We start from the raw sequence: 13388 nt of genomic DNA, 5'->3' as shown, positions 1-13388 counted from the left end.
ATTAATAATAAAAAGAAAACCTCACATAAACCCATAAGCTTAAAATGAATGTGATGGAATAGACCATATGAAGAAAATCTTAAGATTGCAGGGACATGTGAGTGTGTGTGTGTATACATCCACAATACACACACATATGGATATTGCAGCACAAGCCATCAGTTCCCATTAAGCCTAAGGACTACTAAAGAGATATTTCTAAAGTGAGCTGCTGAGAAAGAAGAAAAAAAAAAAAATGTGAGGGAGACAACATGTTAAATTTTTCTCCAGAATTTTCTAGCATTTTGCAGTGTAGAGATGGACTGATTTTCTAGCCCAAGTCATAATTAAGCATACCATTATATTTTGAGGCACTGTATATTCAGTAGAACACGTTCAGAAAAAATAGTTTGATTTCTATTAACGTTGTAGTCATAATTGTCTCCCCTACAAACATCTCAGGAAACAGAATCACATTCTGCCAATGCTGAAACCACCAGCGATGCTGTAAACAACAAACACATGAGGGCTATTACCTCCTATCAGATATCACTGTACGCAGTCTGATCAATGGTTTGAAACTGGCAAGTATGCTATAAACGTAACGAGCTCTGCCGCAGATTTTACTGGCATAAAAGACACCTGGGCAACAGGGGCCTTTGCAACCCACCACTTCAACAAAATTCCGTAAAATCAAAGATTTACAAAAGATTTTACTCCTAGGAGGCACCTAGGTCTTCTTTGGAAACCCAGACTATTCAACAGCTCCCTGCAAGAACACACCATTCTGCCACAAATCGCATATTGCACACCATCGGTACCCAGACACCTGAACCACCTGGGCTGACAAGAGTTAGGCTGTCAGCTCGGAGGTATTGCTAGTGTGCAAGAAACACTGAAGGAGCTAAGCTCTCCCAGGTACACTAGGTGGTAACCTTGGCACCAAGTGCCTTAGTAGTAAAGATCTTTTCCCCTATTACAAAATGCGCTAAGACTGTTCCAAAGAAAATGCTACAATCCTGAGGACCTCTTCCACAAAGGAGAGCAGAAAAGCGCTGTTTTTTTCCTCTAGTCAAAAACTGCGGTGGGAGATGGAGCTACAAATTAAGGAAACCCAGCTTCTGGTGGCAATCCTGTGACAGCTAGCAGAGCAGCCCGGCCAAGCCAGAGCTCAGTTTTCCTACCTGCAAAATGGGAATCACCACCGCCACCCCTCCCCCTCGACAGGGAGCCCGGCACACCCAGGAGGTCTAAGATTACCCCGGACGACAAGCGGTGGGGTGGGGCCGCCGCTCCCCAGACGCCCACCCCGGACTCCCCCCACCCGGTGACAGAAAGGCAGGGCTGGCGTACCTGGCTTCACAGTCTTGAGACGGATGGGTTCGCGGAAGTGGCGGATGACAGCCAGGGTGTCCCGGTTGGTGAGCCCGCTGACAGGCGTCCCGTTCACCTCCAGCAGCACATCCCCCGGGCTGGGCGCCTTGCCCGAGACGACGCAGCAGGTGCCCCCGCCTGGCTCCTCGCGGAGCCGCCCCAGGTAGGGGAACTCGCCGCGCTCCGCGCCGCCCCGGATCTCGGCGCCCAAGTCGCCCGGGGGCCCGGCCCAGGACACCGCGCACTCCTGCACCTTGCTGAGCCAGTGCTTCTTCTTCTTCAGCGTCTTCGACATCCCGAACCCCGCTGCACCATGGGGGAGACCCCGCGCGGGCGCCGGGGGCGCCGCTCCGGCCCCCTCTCACCCTGGGGGCTCCGGGCGGCCCGCGCAGCCCGGAGAGGGGGCCTCGCCGCTCCGGCACCCCCCCGACCACAGCCCGCTGGGGGCCGGGCCGTTCCAAGCCCCGAGACGCCCCTCGGACGCCCCGCCCGGCGGCGTTCCCCGGGGCTGGCCGGGCTCCGCGAGGGCCAGCCGGGTTAGGCTGAAGAAAAGAGAAGGGGATTGTCCCCGGGCGGCTCCAGAGGGGTTTCGGGCGGGGTCACAGCCGACCGCTGGCCTCCGGGCTCCGCGCCGGAGCGGCGGGAAAGGCAGAAGCAGGGGGCGGGGAGGTAAAGGGGGAAGAGCCGGAACGGGAAAAATCCGTCGGGGGCGCGCAGAAGCGCGCGTAGACCCGTCGCAGGATCGATCGTGGCCGCTGCGGAGCTGGAGCGCTGAGACCAACGCCTGCCCAAGCTGCCAGGAAACTGCCGCTTTCAAACCCGCCGCAACCTCCTCCTCCTCCCTCTTCCCTTCCCCCCGCCCTAGCCCATCCCTCATCCAGAGCCCCGCCCCCTCCCGCCGCGCGGCGCCCGGCGCGCTGCCGTCATGGGCCAGGCGCTTGGGAACGAGCCCCGCACTCGACTCCCTCGCCGGGGATTGGCCCCCGGCGGGAAGGAGGCGGACCCTTGACGAGAACGAAAACCACCGATTGGTTAGTGGGAGTGGAGGAGGCGGGCACTAGGATGACTGAAGTTTAAAGAGGGTGGAAAAAAGAAGTTTGAAGAGTGAGGGAAGGAGAGAGGAGGGGCTGGGGAGAGGGACCGGCTCCAGATCGCAGGGCTGAGAGAGGCCCTCCGTGCAGCGGCTGACCCAGGAGAAAACTCGGATAGGAAGAGCAACCGAACTCCCCGAAGTGGAGGCGTGGCTGGCAAGCCGGGCAGAGTGGGGGAAGGAGCTTGGAAGCCTGCACCGGGCACAGAGGAAAGCGGGTGTACTTTGAAGGGGAGACGACGTGCTGAGTCCCAAGGCAGAGGTGGCGGAGCCTCGGGGTGGCCAGTTACAGCCGACCACTTACAATGAGTAGATGTTTCTCGTTAGTTCATTTCGTCAACAAAAGTTATTGAACGCCCATTGAGGCAAAGACTCCGGAGTCTGGTTGATGGAAGGTAAAATAGAGTCCTGCATACTGCTGTGTGACCTCACGCATATTAGACAAGCTCTCTGAGCCACGGCATCCTCGGCTGATAAGTGGAGATAATTATACCCTTCCAAGTTGTGCAGATTACATGAGGTACATATAAAACATCAGTGTAGTGCCTGACAGTGGGTGGGTACTTCTTACCCTTTAGTAGCTGATAAGGAGAAGTATGACTTTATCAGACATTGTGCTAGATACTGGGGTTCAGGGATGAAGAAAACGGAGGTCCTGCTTTCTAGGAGGTCACAGCCTAACAGGAGAGACTGACAAGTAAGACTGCTTGAGATGAGGTAGGGTGGGGTGGGGTAGAAGGTGGATTAGGAACCAGCCTAGTAGCTAGCAGACCTGGGCTGGAGTCCTGGAATGCTGCTTACTTGCTGTTTGACCTTGGCCAAATCTCAGTTTCAAGTTTACTCACCTGTAAAGGAGGTGGAGCGAGAACTAACAGTGAATAAAGGACATCTTAGATCCCTTCCAGCACTAATTTTTCACAAACAGTTCTTGAGCTTTCTCTCCTCCCTGACTTGGCTCACACTCTCCCCTGTCTTTGTATTTAAAACAATTCTATCCATCCTCAGCCCAAATGCCATCTCTTCCAGGTCCCCTTCTCTGATACCTTGTCCTCAGGTGGAAAGTGTTTTCTCTGAGCTATGATACTTTCACTTTTGCAGTATGACACTTATTTATGTAGTCTCCTGTCTCCCTTTAATGGTTGGGGAAAACCCTTTTTTAAACTATGAATAACTCCACAGTATCTCACCACATCTCAGATAGACTGGCCCAAGCTTCAACAGCGGCAGTGATTTTGTTCACACCATTGTATCAGTCAGGGCCTAGGCAGGAAACAAATGGTACTTTACAAAGATGTGGACAGGGTGTGGGAAACCACAAGAGAAGTGTGGAACCCTGGGGCTACAAGCTCCTAGAGCTATAGAAGCAAGGGGAGGGAACAGTTACCAAAACTCATCACAGAAAAGGCAGCCTGACAGGAGCCTGTGACCTTCAGTCAGGGATGCAGTCAGCCTAAGTAATCACCCAAGGACAAAGCTGGAGGATTTATCTCTCACCTCCCTCCTCCGTCCTCCTGCTGGTACATCCCAATAACCAAATCCAACCAGGAGCCAGAGGGCAAGAGAGCCTTTTGAAGCGGTCCCTATCAGTCAATCACACAGAGAAGAGGAAGCAGCGCATCTGGAGAGAAAAAGGAAAATACCTAGCACAGACATCATGTGGATTGCTCAGATTTACCCAGATCTGAGGCAAAGCTGGAGTATTTTTTTCTGAACTACTACCTACACTAACAGATTCCTGGATGAAGTCGTGATAACCTCCACCTCATTTATTTTGGCAGCAGTTCTGGGAAAACATCTTCCCTGCCCAGAATTTATCCATCAGGATACCTTTGGCCACAAGGAACAGAATATCTAACAGTAGCTTAAAGCATGGGGTTATTTATTACATCTTTAACATGAAGTTCAGATGAAAGTAGTCTCGGGGTTAGTTCAGCAGCACAATCATATCATTAAGGACCCAAGCTCTTTTTGTGCCTGCTGTCTAACATCACGTTCATGTTGGCTTTTATCTCCAGGCTTGTCATCTCTAGATTGCAATGTGGCTGCCACAGCTCCAGACATCACATCCTCAGAGGTCATTGTACAAGCAGGAAGGGAGGAAAAGGCACCACTGCTCCCATTTTTATGAAGGAGAAAAATCTTTCCCAGACTGCCCCCCCCGCCATAGAATCTCCCTTATTGGCCAGAAAATGGTCACGTGCCCACTTCAGACCAGTCACTGACAAAAGAAAATGGAATTGCCACCGTTCATTAATTATGAGTCACGCCCAAGCAAAATAGGAGTTCTGTTTCAGAGGAGAAAGAGGGAATAGTTAAGTAGGCACCCAACAGTGTCTGCCACATGCATCAACCAAGAATAAGTTATATTGACTCTTTTTTTTTAATTTATTTTATTTATGTATTTTTGGCTGCATTGGATCTTCATTGCTGTGCACAGGCTTCCTCTAGTTGTGGTGAGCGAGGGCTACTCTTCATTGCGGTGTGCGGGCTTCTCATTGCAGTGGCTTCTCTTGTTGCGGAGCACGGGCTCTAGGCACATGGGCATCAGTAGTTGTGGCACGTGGGCTCAATAGTTGTGGCTCACGGACTCTAGAGCGCAGGCTCAGTAGTTGTGGTGCACGGGCTTAGTTGCTCCGCAGCATGTGAGATCTTTCCGGACCAGGGCTTGAACCCATGTCCCCTGCATTGGTAGCATTGGTAGGTGGATTCTTAACCACTGTGCCACCAGGGAAGCCCGTTATACGAACTCTTAACAGAAAACTGCAGTGATCAGGAGCTTGAGCTCTGGAGTCAGACTGGAAATCTCAGCTGTTCTACTTACTAGCTCCGTGATCTTGAGTAAACTTTAATCTTACCTAACCTCGGTTTCCTTATCCACAAAATGGATATAATAAGAGTACTCACCTGAGTTGTGAGAACTGAATGGAGCTATTTGAGTCAAGCAAGCACTTAACATGTGGTCATATAAACAAACACTCAAGTGACTTTGTGCTAAATAGTAATATTTGTGACAAGGCCAAAGGCATTGCTAAATCACCTTTATAACTCCGTAAGTATTCAATTCACCCATCTTAGTAAGCTTAGGTTCAGTTTTAAAATAGTCTAGAAATAAGCTGCCCACCCCAGTGAATTAATTCTGGTAGGATACGATTCTGGAAATTACTACATAATTAAAGGAGTCACATTGCAAATGTCTCTCTCTAAAATGGCACCTAACCAAATAATCAGATCATATCCATGTTTATCATTGTTTCCCAAACCTAATGGTTGGCTTGATAGTTGTGATTTCCATAGGGGAATATTAATAAGCTAAATAATATGGAACCTGGTTTAACAACAATAAATGATACAGTTGAATATGATGATCTCCAAGGTTTCTTTGGGCTACTTCTATCCATCTAATCTATGGAGATAAAGATAGATGTGTTTCAATATGCAGAACACATGAGTTAGGTCCCAAGATGGCTACAGTGGCTCCAAATAACAATATCCAATGACTGAAAGGAAGGAAGTGTCTCTCCCTTCCTCATTTCATTTTAGTAGATCAAGGAAACCTTTCCCCAAAGGCCCCAGCAACACTTTCCCTCCAGCTCATTGGCTGGACTTGCCCAAATGCCCTTTCCTAAACTAAAGATGCAAAGGGTAATGAAATACTTTTATCCAGTTTGCCCCTCTAGTGCTCAGAGGGGGATCCAGTGTCTTGTAAGCTGCATGGCTGCACAATATCTGAACACAGTTTGGCGGGGAGGAGGTCTTTTAGCAGATATGAAAGGGAGAGATTGCTCGATTTGCTTCTAATTTACATACACTCACACACACATACACTGTTTGACAAGGTGGAAAGTGTTTTGTTTTATAATATTGCTGAGTGTTCCTAATGAGAGTTAGGTATACCCTGTAAGTGGAAAACTTCAGAATGGCAAGTATAAATTCCCAAATTTTCTCAGATGACCCGCGCTTAGTTACTCCTTTGTACAAGCAGAGATGCATCATATTGAGGTTTGTGTGCTGACAGCTCCAGGGAAATCACTCACATCAGAGTCTCTGTGAATAGTGCCCCTGGAGTCCTGTGTGGCACTGTGCCAAAGCGAGGCAAGTGTAGGGAGAAATTTTTATTTATTTTTATATTCTCACTATTTCTTTCATGGAAACCTGAATCTCTAGTAACAGTCAATCAAATCATCATATTTAAGGATGAAGTCTTTCTTAAGTATTAAGGTGGCAGAGGGTAGGGGAGAAGTGGAGTGGAAAGATAAAACAAATATTTGCCTCCTATACAGAATACAGGAACATTTATCCTGTTCTTATTCCCACAGATGATAATAAAATCATCTTGAATTTTAAAAATTCTGATCCACAAAATCTTTCACTGCCTTAGAAAATGTTCATACTGACCTGTATTGTGGAAATTATATATGTAATGCAGCCTAACATGAATTCGGGATTAATTATCCAACTGTATCTTTACATTTTATTAGCATTTTTATTTGCCTAGGCCTATGGGCTAATTTGTACGCTAATGCTAAAATATGCTCACTTATGAAAGCAAATACATGGAAAGTTTTATTTCAGTTAGACAAACTAATTTATTGTTAAAATCTGTATCACTATGTTTCATACATAAATGTGCATTTTTGCCCATAGGTGCACTTACCTGCAGATGACCAGATTCACAGAACAACAGGAACATTCAGAACCAAGTGCAGTGCCAACATGCTTTGAAAGGGGGGTTAGTTAAGCAGTCAAGTGTCAAGTTTGCCAGACAGAGCAGGACAAAGAGAACATTGAATGAAACAGAAAATACCAAAGTAAACCATCTTTTATATTTCAGCTTAAATACAACCTCCTGCTCAAGACCAGCCTTGAATTCCCACAGCTGGGTGTCATTTGGATGTCATCTCATCCTTCTCCAAAACCAATAGCATGTTGTTGCTATGTGTTTTCCAGTAGACCTCAAGATCCTTGAGGGCAGGGTCCCTTTCTGATTCATTTGTGTAACCCCCATCGGGCTGGGCCCTTTATCTTTAGTGACCACTCATTCATTCATTCGTTCATTCATTCAAGTACCTGTTATGCGCAGGCATTGTTTTAGGTGCTGGTTTACAGCAATGAACAGATGTACAAGGTCCCTCCTTTCATGGGGAAGAAGACAGTGTAGGGAAGGAAAAAGTTTTCCTCAGCCCTCTTAGGGTTCCTGGCTGGATCTGAAAATTAAACTGGCAAAGACAGATTAATAGGAGAAAAATATAGAGGACTGCCCTAGTGGTCCAGTGGTTACGACTTCACCTTCCAATGCAGGGGATGCGGGTTCAATCCCTGGTTGGGGAGCTAAGATCCCACGTGCCTCGTGGCCAAAAAACCAAAACATAAAACAGAAACAATATTGTAACAAATTCAATAAAGACTTTAAAAATGGTCCACATCAAAAATAATATTTTAAAAAAAATAGAAAAGTATACAAATTTATGTAATATAAGTTTTATAATATATGGAAATGAAGACCAGAAGAAATGGTAAACCTGAGCGTTTTTATGCTATTGATGAACAGTGGGAAGTCGTGGGAAAATATGATAGGGCAAAGAGGATGAGCTAAGTGTAGTAAACTGGGGGAATTTAGCAAGGCCTGTCTGCTCAGATTCTTTCCCATTATCTGTCCATCTTGGATATGAGGATGTTTCTTTCCTGCAGGCAAAGGGAGGGCACCTCCCACCTGAGGGTCAGATGAGCTGTTTCAAGGATGAAGGCCAGGGGGACAGAGAGAACTTCCTGCTTCTGCTGGTTTCTTCAAACTCCTTCAGCTTAAAATATTCAATATGCCAAATTGCCATATTTTGGGGTATTGTGTCCTGAACCGCTCCAAAGAAGATATACAGATTGCCAACAAATACGTGAAAAGATGCTCAACATCACTAATCATTAGAGAAATGCAAATCAAAACTACAATGAGGTATCACCTCACACAGGTCAGAATGGCCATCATCCAAAAATCTACAAACAATAAGTGCTGGAGAGGGTGTGGAGAAAAGGGAACCCTCCTGCACTGTTGGTGGGAATGTAAATTGATACAGCCACTCTGGAGAACACCTTAAAGAACTAAAAATAGAATTACCATATGACCCAGCAATCCCAATACTGGGCATATACCCTGAGGAAACCATAATTCAAAAAGAGTTATGTACCACAATGTTCATTGAAGCTCTATTTACAATAGCCAGGACGTGGAAGCAACCTAAGTGTCCATCGACAGATGAATGGATAAAGAAGATGTGGCACATATATACAATGGAATATTACTCAGCCATAAAAAGAAACAAAATTGAGTTATTTGTAGTGAGGTGGATGGACCTAGAGACTGTCATACAGAGTGAAGTAAGTCAGAAAGAGAAAAACAAATACTGTATGCTAACACATATATATGGAATCTAAAAAAAAAAATGTTCTGAAGAACCTAGGGGCAGGACAGGAATAAAGACGCAGACGTAGGGAATGGACTTGAGGACTCGGGGAGGGGGAAGGGTAAGCTGGGATGAAGTGAGAGAGTGGCATGGACATATATACACTACCAAATGTAAAAAAGATAGCTAGTGGGAAGCAGCCGCATAGCACAGGGAGATCAGCTCTCAGTGCTTTGTGACCACCTAGAGGGGTGGGATAGGGAGGGTGGGAGGGAGACGCAAGAGGGAGGAGATATGGGGATATATGTATATGTATAGCTGATTCACTTTGTTATAAAGCAGAAACTAACACACCATTGTAAAGCAATTATACTCCAATAAAGTTGTTAAAAAAAATAATAACAATACATACGTAAGCTTCAAAAAGAAAAAGCAGTAAACCCAAAACAAGTAAATGATCAAGATAGTTTCCCATAGTAATAGTACTATAATAGAAGATGAAATATAATGAAGTGATGGGTGATTAGGAAAGGACACAGGCTTCATTAGATAGAGGTCACAGGGAAGGTCTGGCTGAGAAGGTGACAATTTTGCCGAGACCTGAATAACAAGTAAGAGGGAACCAAGTGAGATCCAAGAATCCCAGGCCAACGTGAGACCTTGGATAGACCTGTGTCTGAATTTGAAGAACAGAGGAGTGCTAACGTGGCTTGAGTCTGGCTGTGCAGGAGAGAGCGGTAGGAAAAGAATTCAGAGAGGAAGGCCGGGGGCCAGATTACATACAGCTTTTCAGGCCAAGGCAAGGAATTTGAATTTTATTCAGAGCATAATGAGTTGTAAGGCGAGAAGCAGCAAGATCTGATTTACATTTTAGACTGATGGTTCTGATTGCTACACAGAGAAGGATGGAGGTGACAGCAGAAGCAGGGAAGCCAGAGAGAAACCTGGCACAGGAGCCCCATGAGAGATGACGGTGGCATGGACCAGGGTAGAAACAATGAAGATGAAAATCTGTTGAATGCACTGTGGACATCAGAAATTATAGCTTTAATTTCCTAAACTGATCTCAGTTAAAGAAATATATTACAATTGTATTTAATAAGAAGCTTTGTGGAATGTAATTGCTTTGTTGAAATGTCCCTTCACAGTAAGATAAGTAGGAAATTCGAAAACAAAAAGTGGGGGAAATTCTTAATTAAGTTTAAATTTATACAGGTTCTTTTATTATGTTTATTGAGCAGAGCATCCAGAGAGAAGGAATGTTAATTTCAAGGTTTTTGTTTAAACTCTTAGGAAGGTAACATCCTCTCACAGCATATGATGCTTATGAAACAACGTATATCGTTTTTTTTCATCTACAGGGTGTGTTGTTATAAGAAGTGGAATTTGTTTCTTAACTTATACAGGAACTCACAAACTTGGTTTTAAAAGTGCTCTCCCATCGTGTAAAATCTTTTAGGTTCTTTAGTTAGAAAACTTCAGGCCCTTGAGTCTTGTTTTCTCATTGCAGACCGAAAGCAAATAAACAGTGCCTTCAGTGGATTCCAATACAAAGCACGATGTGAAGTTCCCTTTCTTCAACAGAAGGAAAATTCTCATTTACTTGGCTAAGCTTAGGTGAAGCGTTTCCAAACACACAGTCCCAAATTTCACAGTAAAAATGATTGGAAACACACCGCATGAGCTTAAAATAAACACACCCCATTCAAAAACCAGGTACTGTGGCCCTATACTTAACAAAACTATCCAAATGAAATCTACATTTTCCTTTATTCAAAAATGGAGAGTAACCTTGTTGGATCTGGGGTGAAGGAGGGAAGGACTGAGTTTCAGTCCAGAAACAGGGCAACATGCTAAATAGTATGGGTTCTGATGAAGTGCTTCTGTGCTTAGAACCTAAAGTTAATCTTGGCACATTTAAATATGTAATAACTATCTGTTAAGAGAGTATATCTGAAAAGTTCTTATCACAAGAAAAAAGTTTGTAACTGTGTGGTGATGGATGTTAATTAGACTTATTGTGGTGATCATTTTGCAACATATACATACGTATATTAAATTATGAGGTACACTTGAAACTAATATAATGTTATATGTCAGTTATATAATAAATAAATAAACAACTGTCCATTCACAGTTTGATGGGCACAAAGGACAAACAGAGCAACTGGTTATATGAACAGCAGACCTTCAGAAGCACTAATACAAACAATACTTGGTTAATGTTCAGGGTTACCTTTTCAGCTTTGGTGTGTTGGAGAATGTTAACAGATTGAAATTTTCACCTTGCAAAGTGCTATAGACTGAACTGTGTGTCCCCACCCCACCAAATTCATATGCTGAATCCTTAACCCCCAATGTGACTATATTTGGTGATAGGACCTTTAAGGAGGTAATTAAGGTTAAATGAGGTCATAAGGATGAGGCTCTAATTCAATAGGATTGGTGGCCTCTTGAGAAGAGGAAGAGAGATTTCCCTCCCACTTGACTCCACTTTAACTACACTAGCCTTCTTGCAATTCTTTCAACATGCCAGGAATGCTCCTTCCTCAGCTCTCCCTCTGCCTAGAGTGCTCTTCCCCCAGGTACTTTCATGACCACTCCCTCCCTCACCTCCATTTGACATTGGATCAAATGCCACTTAAGCATGGACTTTACTCGACCTTCCTATCTAAAAATGCAACATCCCCTCAACTATTAAACATCCATGCCCTACTCTCTCTTTTCTTGTCTTTGTTCACAGCATTTAGAGCTTTCTGATACACAATATACTTATTATGTCTCTTATTTTTTGTCTGTCTCTACCCTAGTGTGTAAGTTCCATGAGGGCAGGGATCTTTGTTTTGTTCACTGATTTATTCCCAGTGCCTAGAATAGCACCTAGCTTGTAGTTGGGACTCGAAAAATACTTGTTTGCTCAAGTGCTTTCCCATCAAAGTACTTCCAGATATATTAACTATGCTAGGTAATTTAATCTTCATAATAATTTTAAAATAATTCGATCTTTGTAATAATCCTATGCAGTAGCTGTCATTCGTATTCCTATTTACTAGTGGGTCAGAGAGGTTACTGCAGTCATCCACAGGTCTCTCAACATTAAGTGTCAGTCAAAACAAACTCAGATATTTTAACTCCACATCTAGTCTCCTTTCCTATACCATGGTGGTCATTCTAAGACATTTTCACAGTGGAACAAAATGTCAAAATACTCAAATTAAGAAATAGTGGTTTCTATTACAACTGCATCCGAATGGTTAAAATGAAAAGAACTGAACTTATTCAGTGTTAGCAAAAAATGTAGACGTAAAAGTCTTATACACTGCTAATGAGAATGTAAATTGGTCCAACCACTTTAGTAAACTGGCAGGTTCTACTAAAGTTAGCAAATGTATACCCTGGGATCCATCAATTCTACTCCTGGGTGTACCCAAGAGAAATGAGTACTTGTGTTCTCCAAAAGATCTATACAAAAATTATTCATAATAGCCCCAAACTGGAAACAATCCAAATGTCCATTAAGATTAGAATGGCTACATAAATCTTGGTACATTCTTAGAATACTATACAGCAATGGGGGAAAAATCCTAACACAACAAAATGGATGAATGTCACTGGCATAATTTTAAGCAAAAGCAGCCATACACAAAATTACATACTATATGATTCCATTGATCTGAATTTCAAGAATGGGCATAACTAATACATGGTGATTAAGTTCAGAATAATGATTACCTTTGAGGGAATATTAGCTGAAAGGGGCCACAAAGGACTTTCTAGGGTCTGGGTAATGTTCTATATCTTGATCTGGGTCGTGCTTTAGAGGGTATAAACATATGCAGAAATTAATCTAACTGTGCACTTAAGATTATACACTTTATTGCAAACGATGCAATCAACAAGGGTGTAATTTCCAAAATATACAAACAGCTCGTGCAACTCAACAATAAAAAAAAAACAACCCAATCAAAAAATGGCAGAAGAACTAAATAGACATTTCTTCAAAGAAGACATACAGATGGCCAACAGGCACATGAAAAGATGCTTAACATTCACTAATTATTACAGAAATGCAAATCAAAATTACTACGAGGTACCACCTCACACCAGTCAGAATGGCCATCATTAAGAAGTCTACAAATAACAAACGCTGGAGTGGGTGTGGAGAAAAGGGAAGCCTCCTACACTGTTGGTGGGAATGTAAGTTGGTACAGCCACTGTGGAAAACAGTAGGAGATTCCTTAAAAAACAAAAACTAGAGTTACCATATGATCCTGCAATCCCACTCCTGGGCATATATCTGGAGAAAATGCTAATTCCAAAAGATACATGCACCCCAATGTTCATGGCAGCACTATTTACAACAGCCAAGACATGGAAGCAACCTAAATGCCCATCAACATATGAAAGGATAAAGAAATTGTGGTATATATACACAATGGAATATTACTCAGTCATAAAAAAGAATGAAATAATGCCATCTGCAGCAACATGGATGGACCTAGAGATTATCATACTAAGTAAAGTACAATAAGTCAGACAGAGAAAGGCAA

The 13388-nt window shown here is 43.8% G+C and overlaps 1 protein-coding gene across 2 annotated transcripts in view; it reads right to left on the bottom strand.

The window, feature by feature from the left end:
- The window catches only part of MAGI3 (membrane associated guanylate kinase, WW and PDZ domain containing 3), a 249282-nt gene extending 247096 nt beyond the window's left edge, over positions 1-2186 (bottom strand). For both annotated transcript variants that reach the window (XM_036826556.1, XM_036826563.1), the window contains exon 1: positions 1333-2186. In XM_036826556.1, coding sequence (XP_036682451.1) covers positions 1333-1648 — 316 coding nt within the window. In that variant the 5' untranslated portion in view covers positions 1649-2186. The remainder of the gene's footprint in view (positions 1-1332) is intronic.
- Between the last annotated feature and the right edge of the window lie 11202 nt (positions 2187-13388).

Source organism: Balaenoptera musculus, chromosome 1 (genome assembly GCF_009873245.2).
Source record: "Balaenoptera musculus isolate JJ_BM4_2016_0621 chromosome 1, mBalMus1.pri.v3, whole genome shotgun sequence".
NCBI lineage: Eukaryota > Metazoa > Chordata > Mammalia > Artiodactyla > Balaenopteridae > Balaenoptera > Balaenoptera musculus.
Note: the sequence above shows the minus strand (reverse complement) of the source record. Positions and strands in the feature narration are given on the sequence as shown.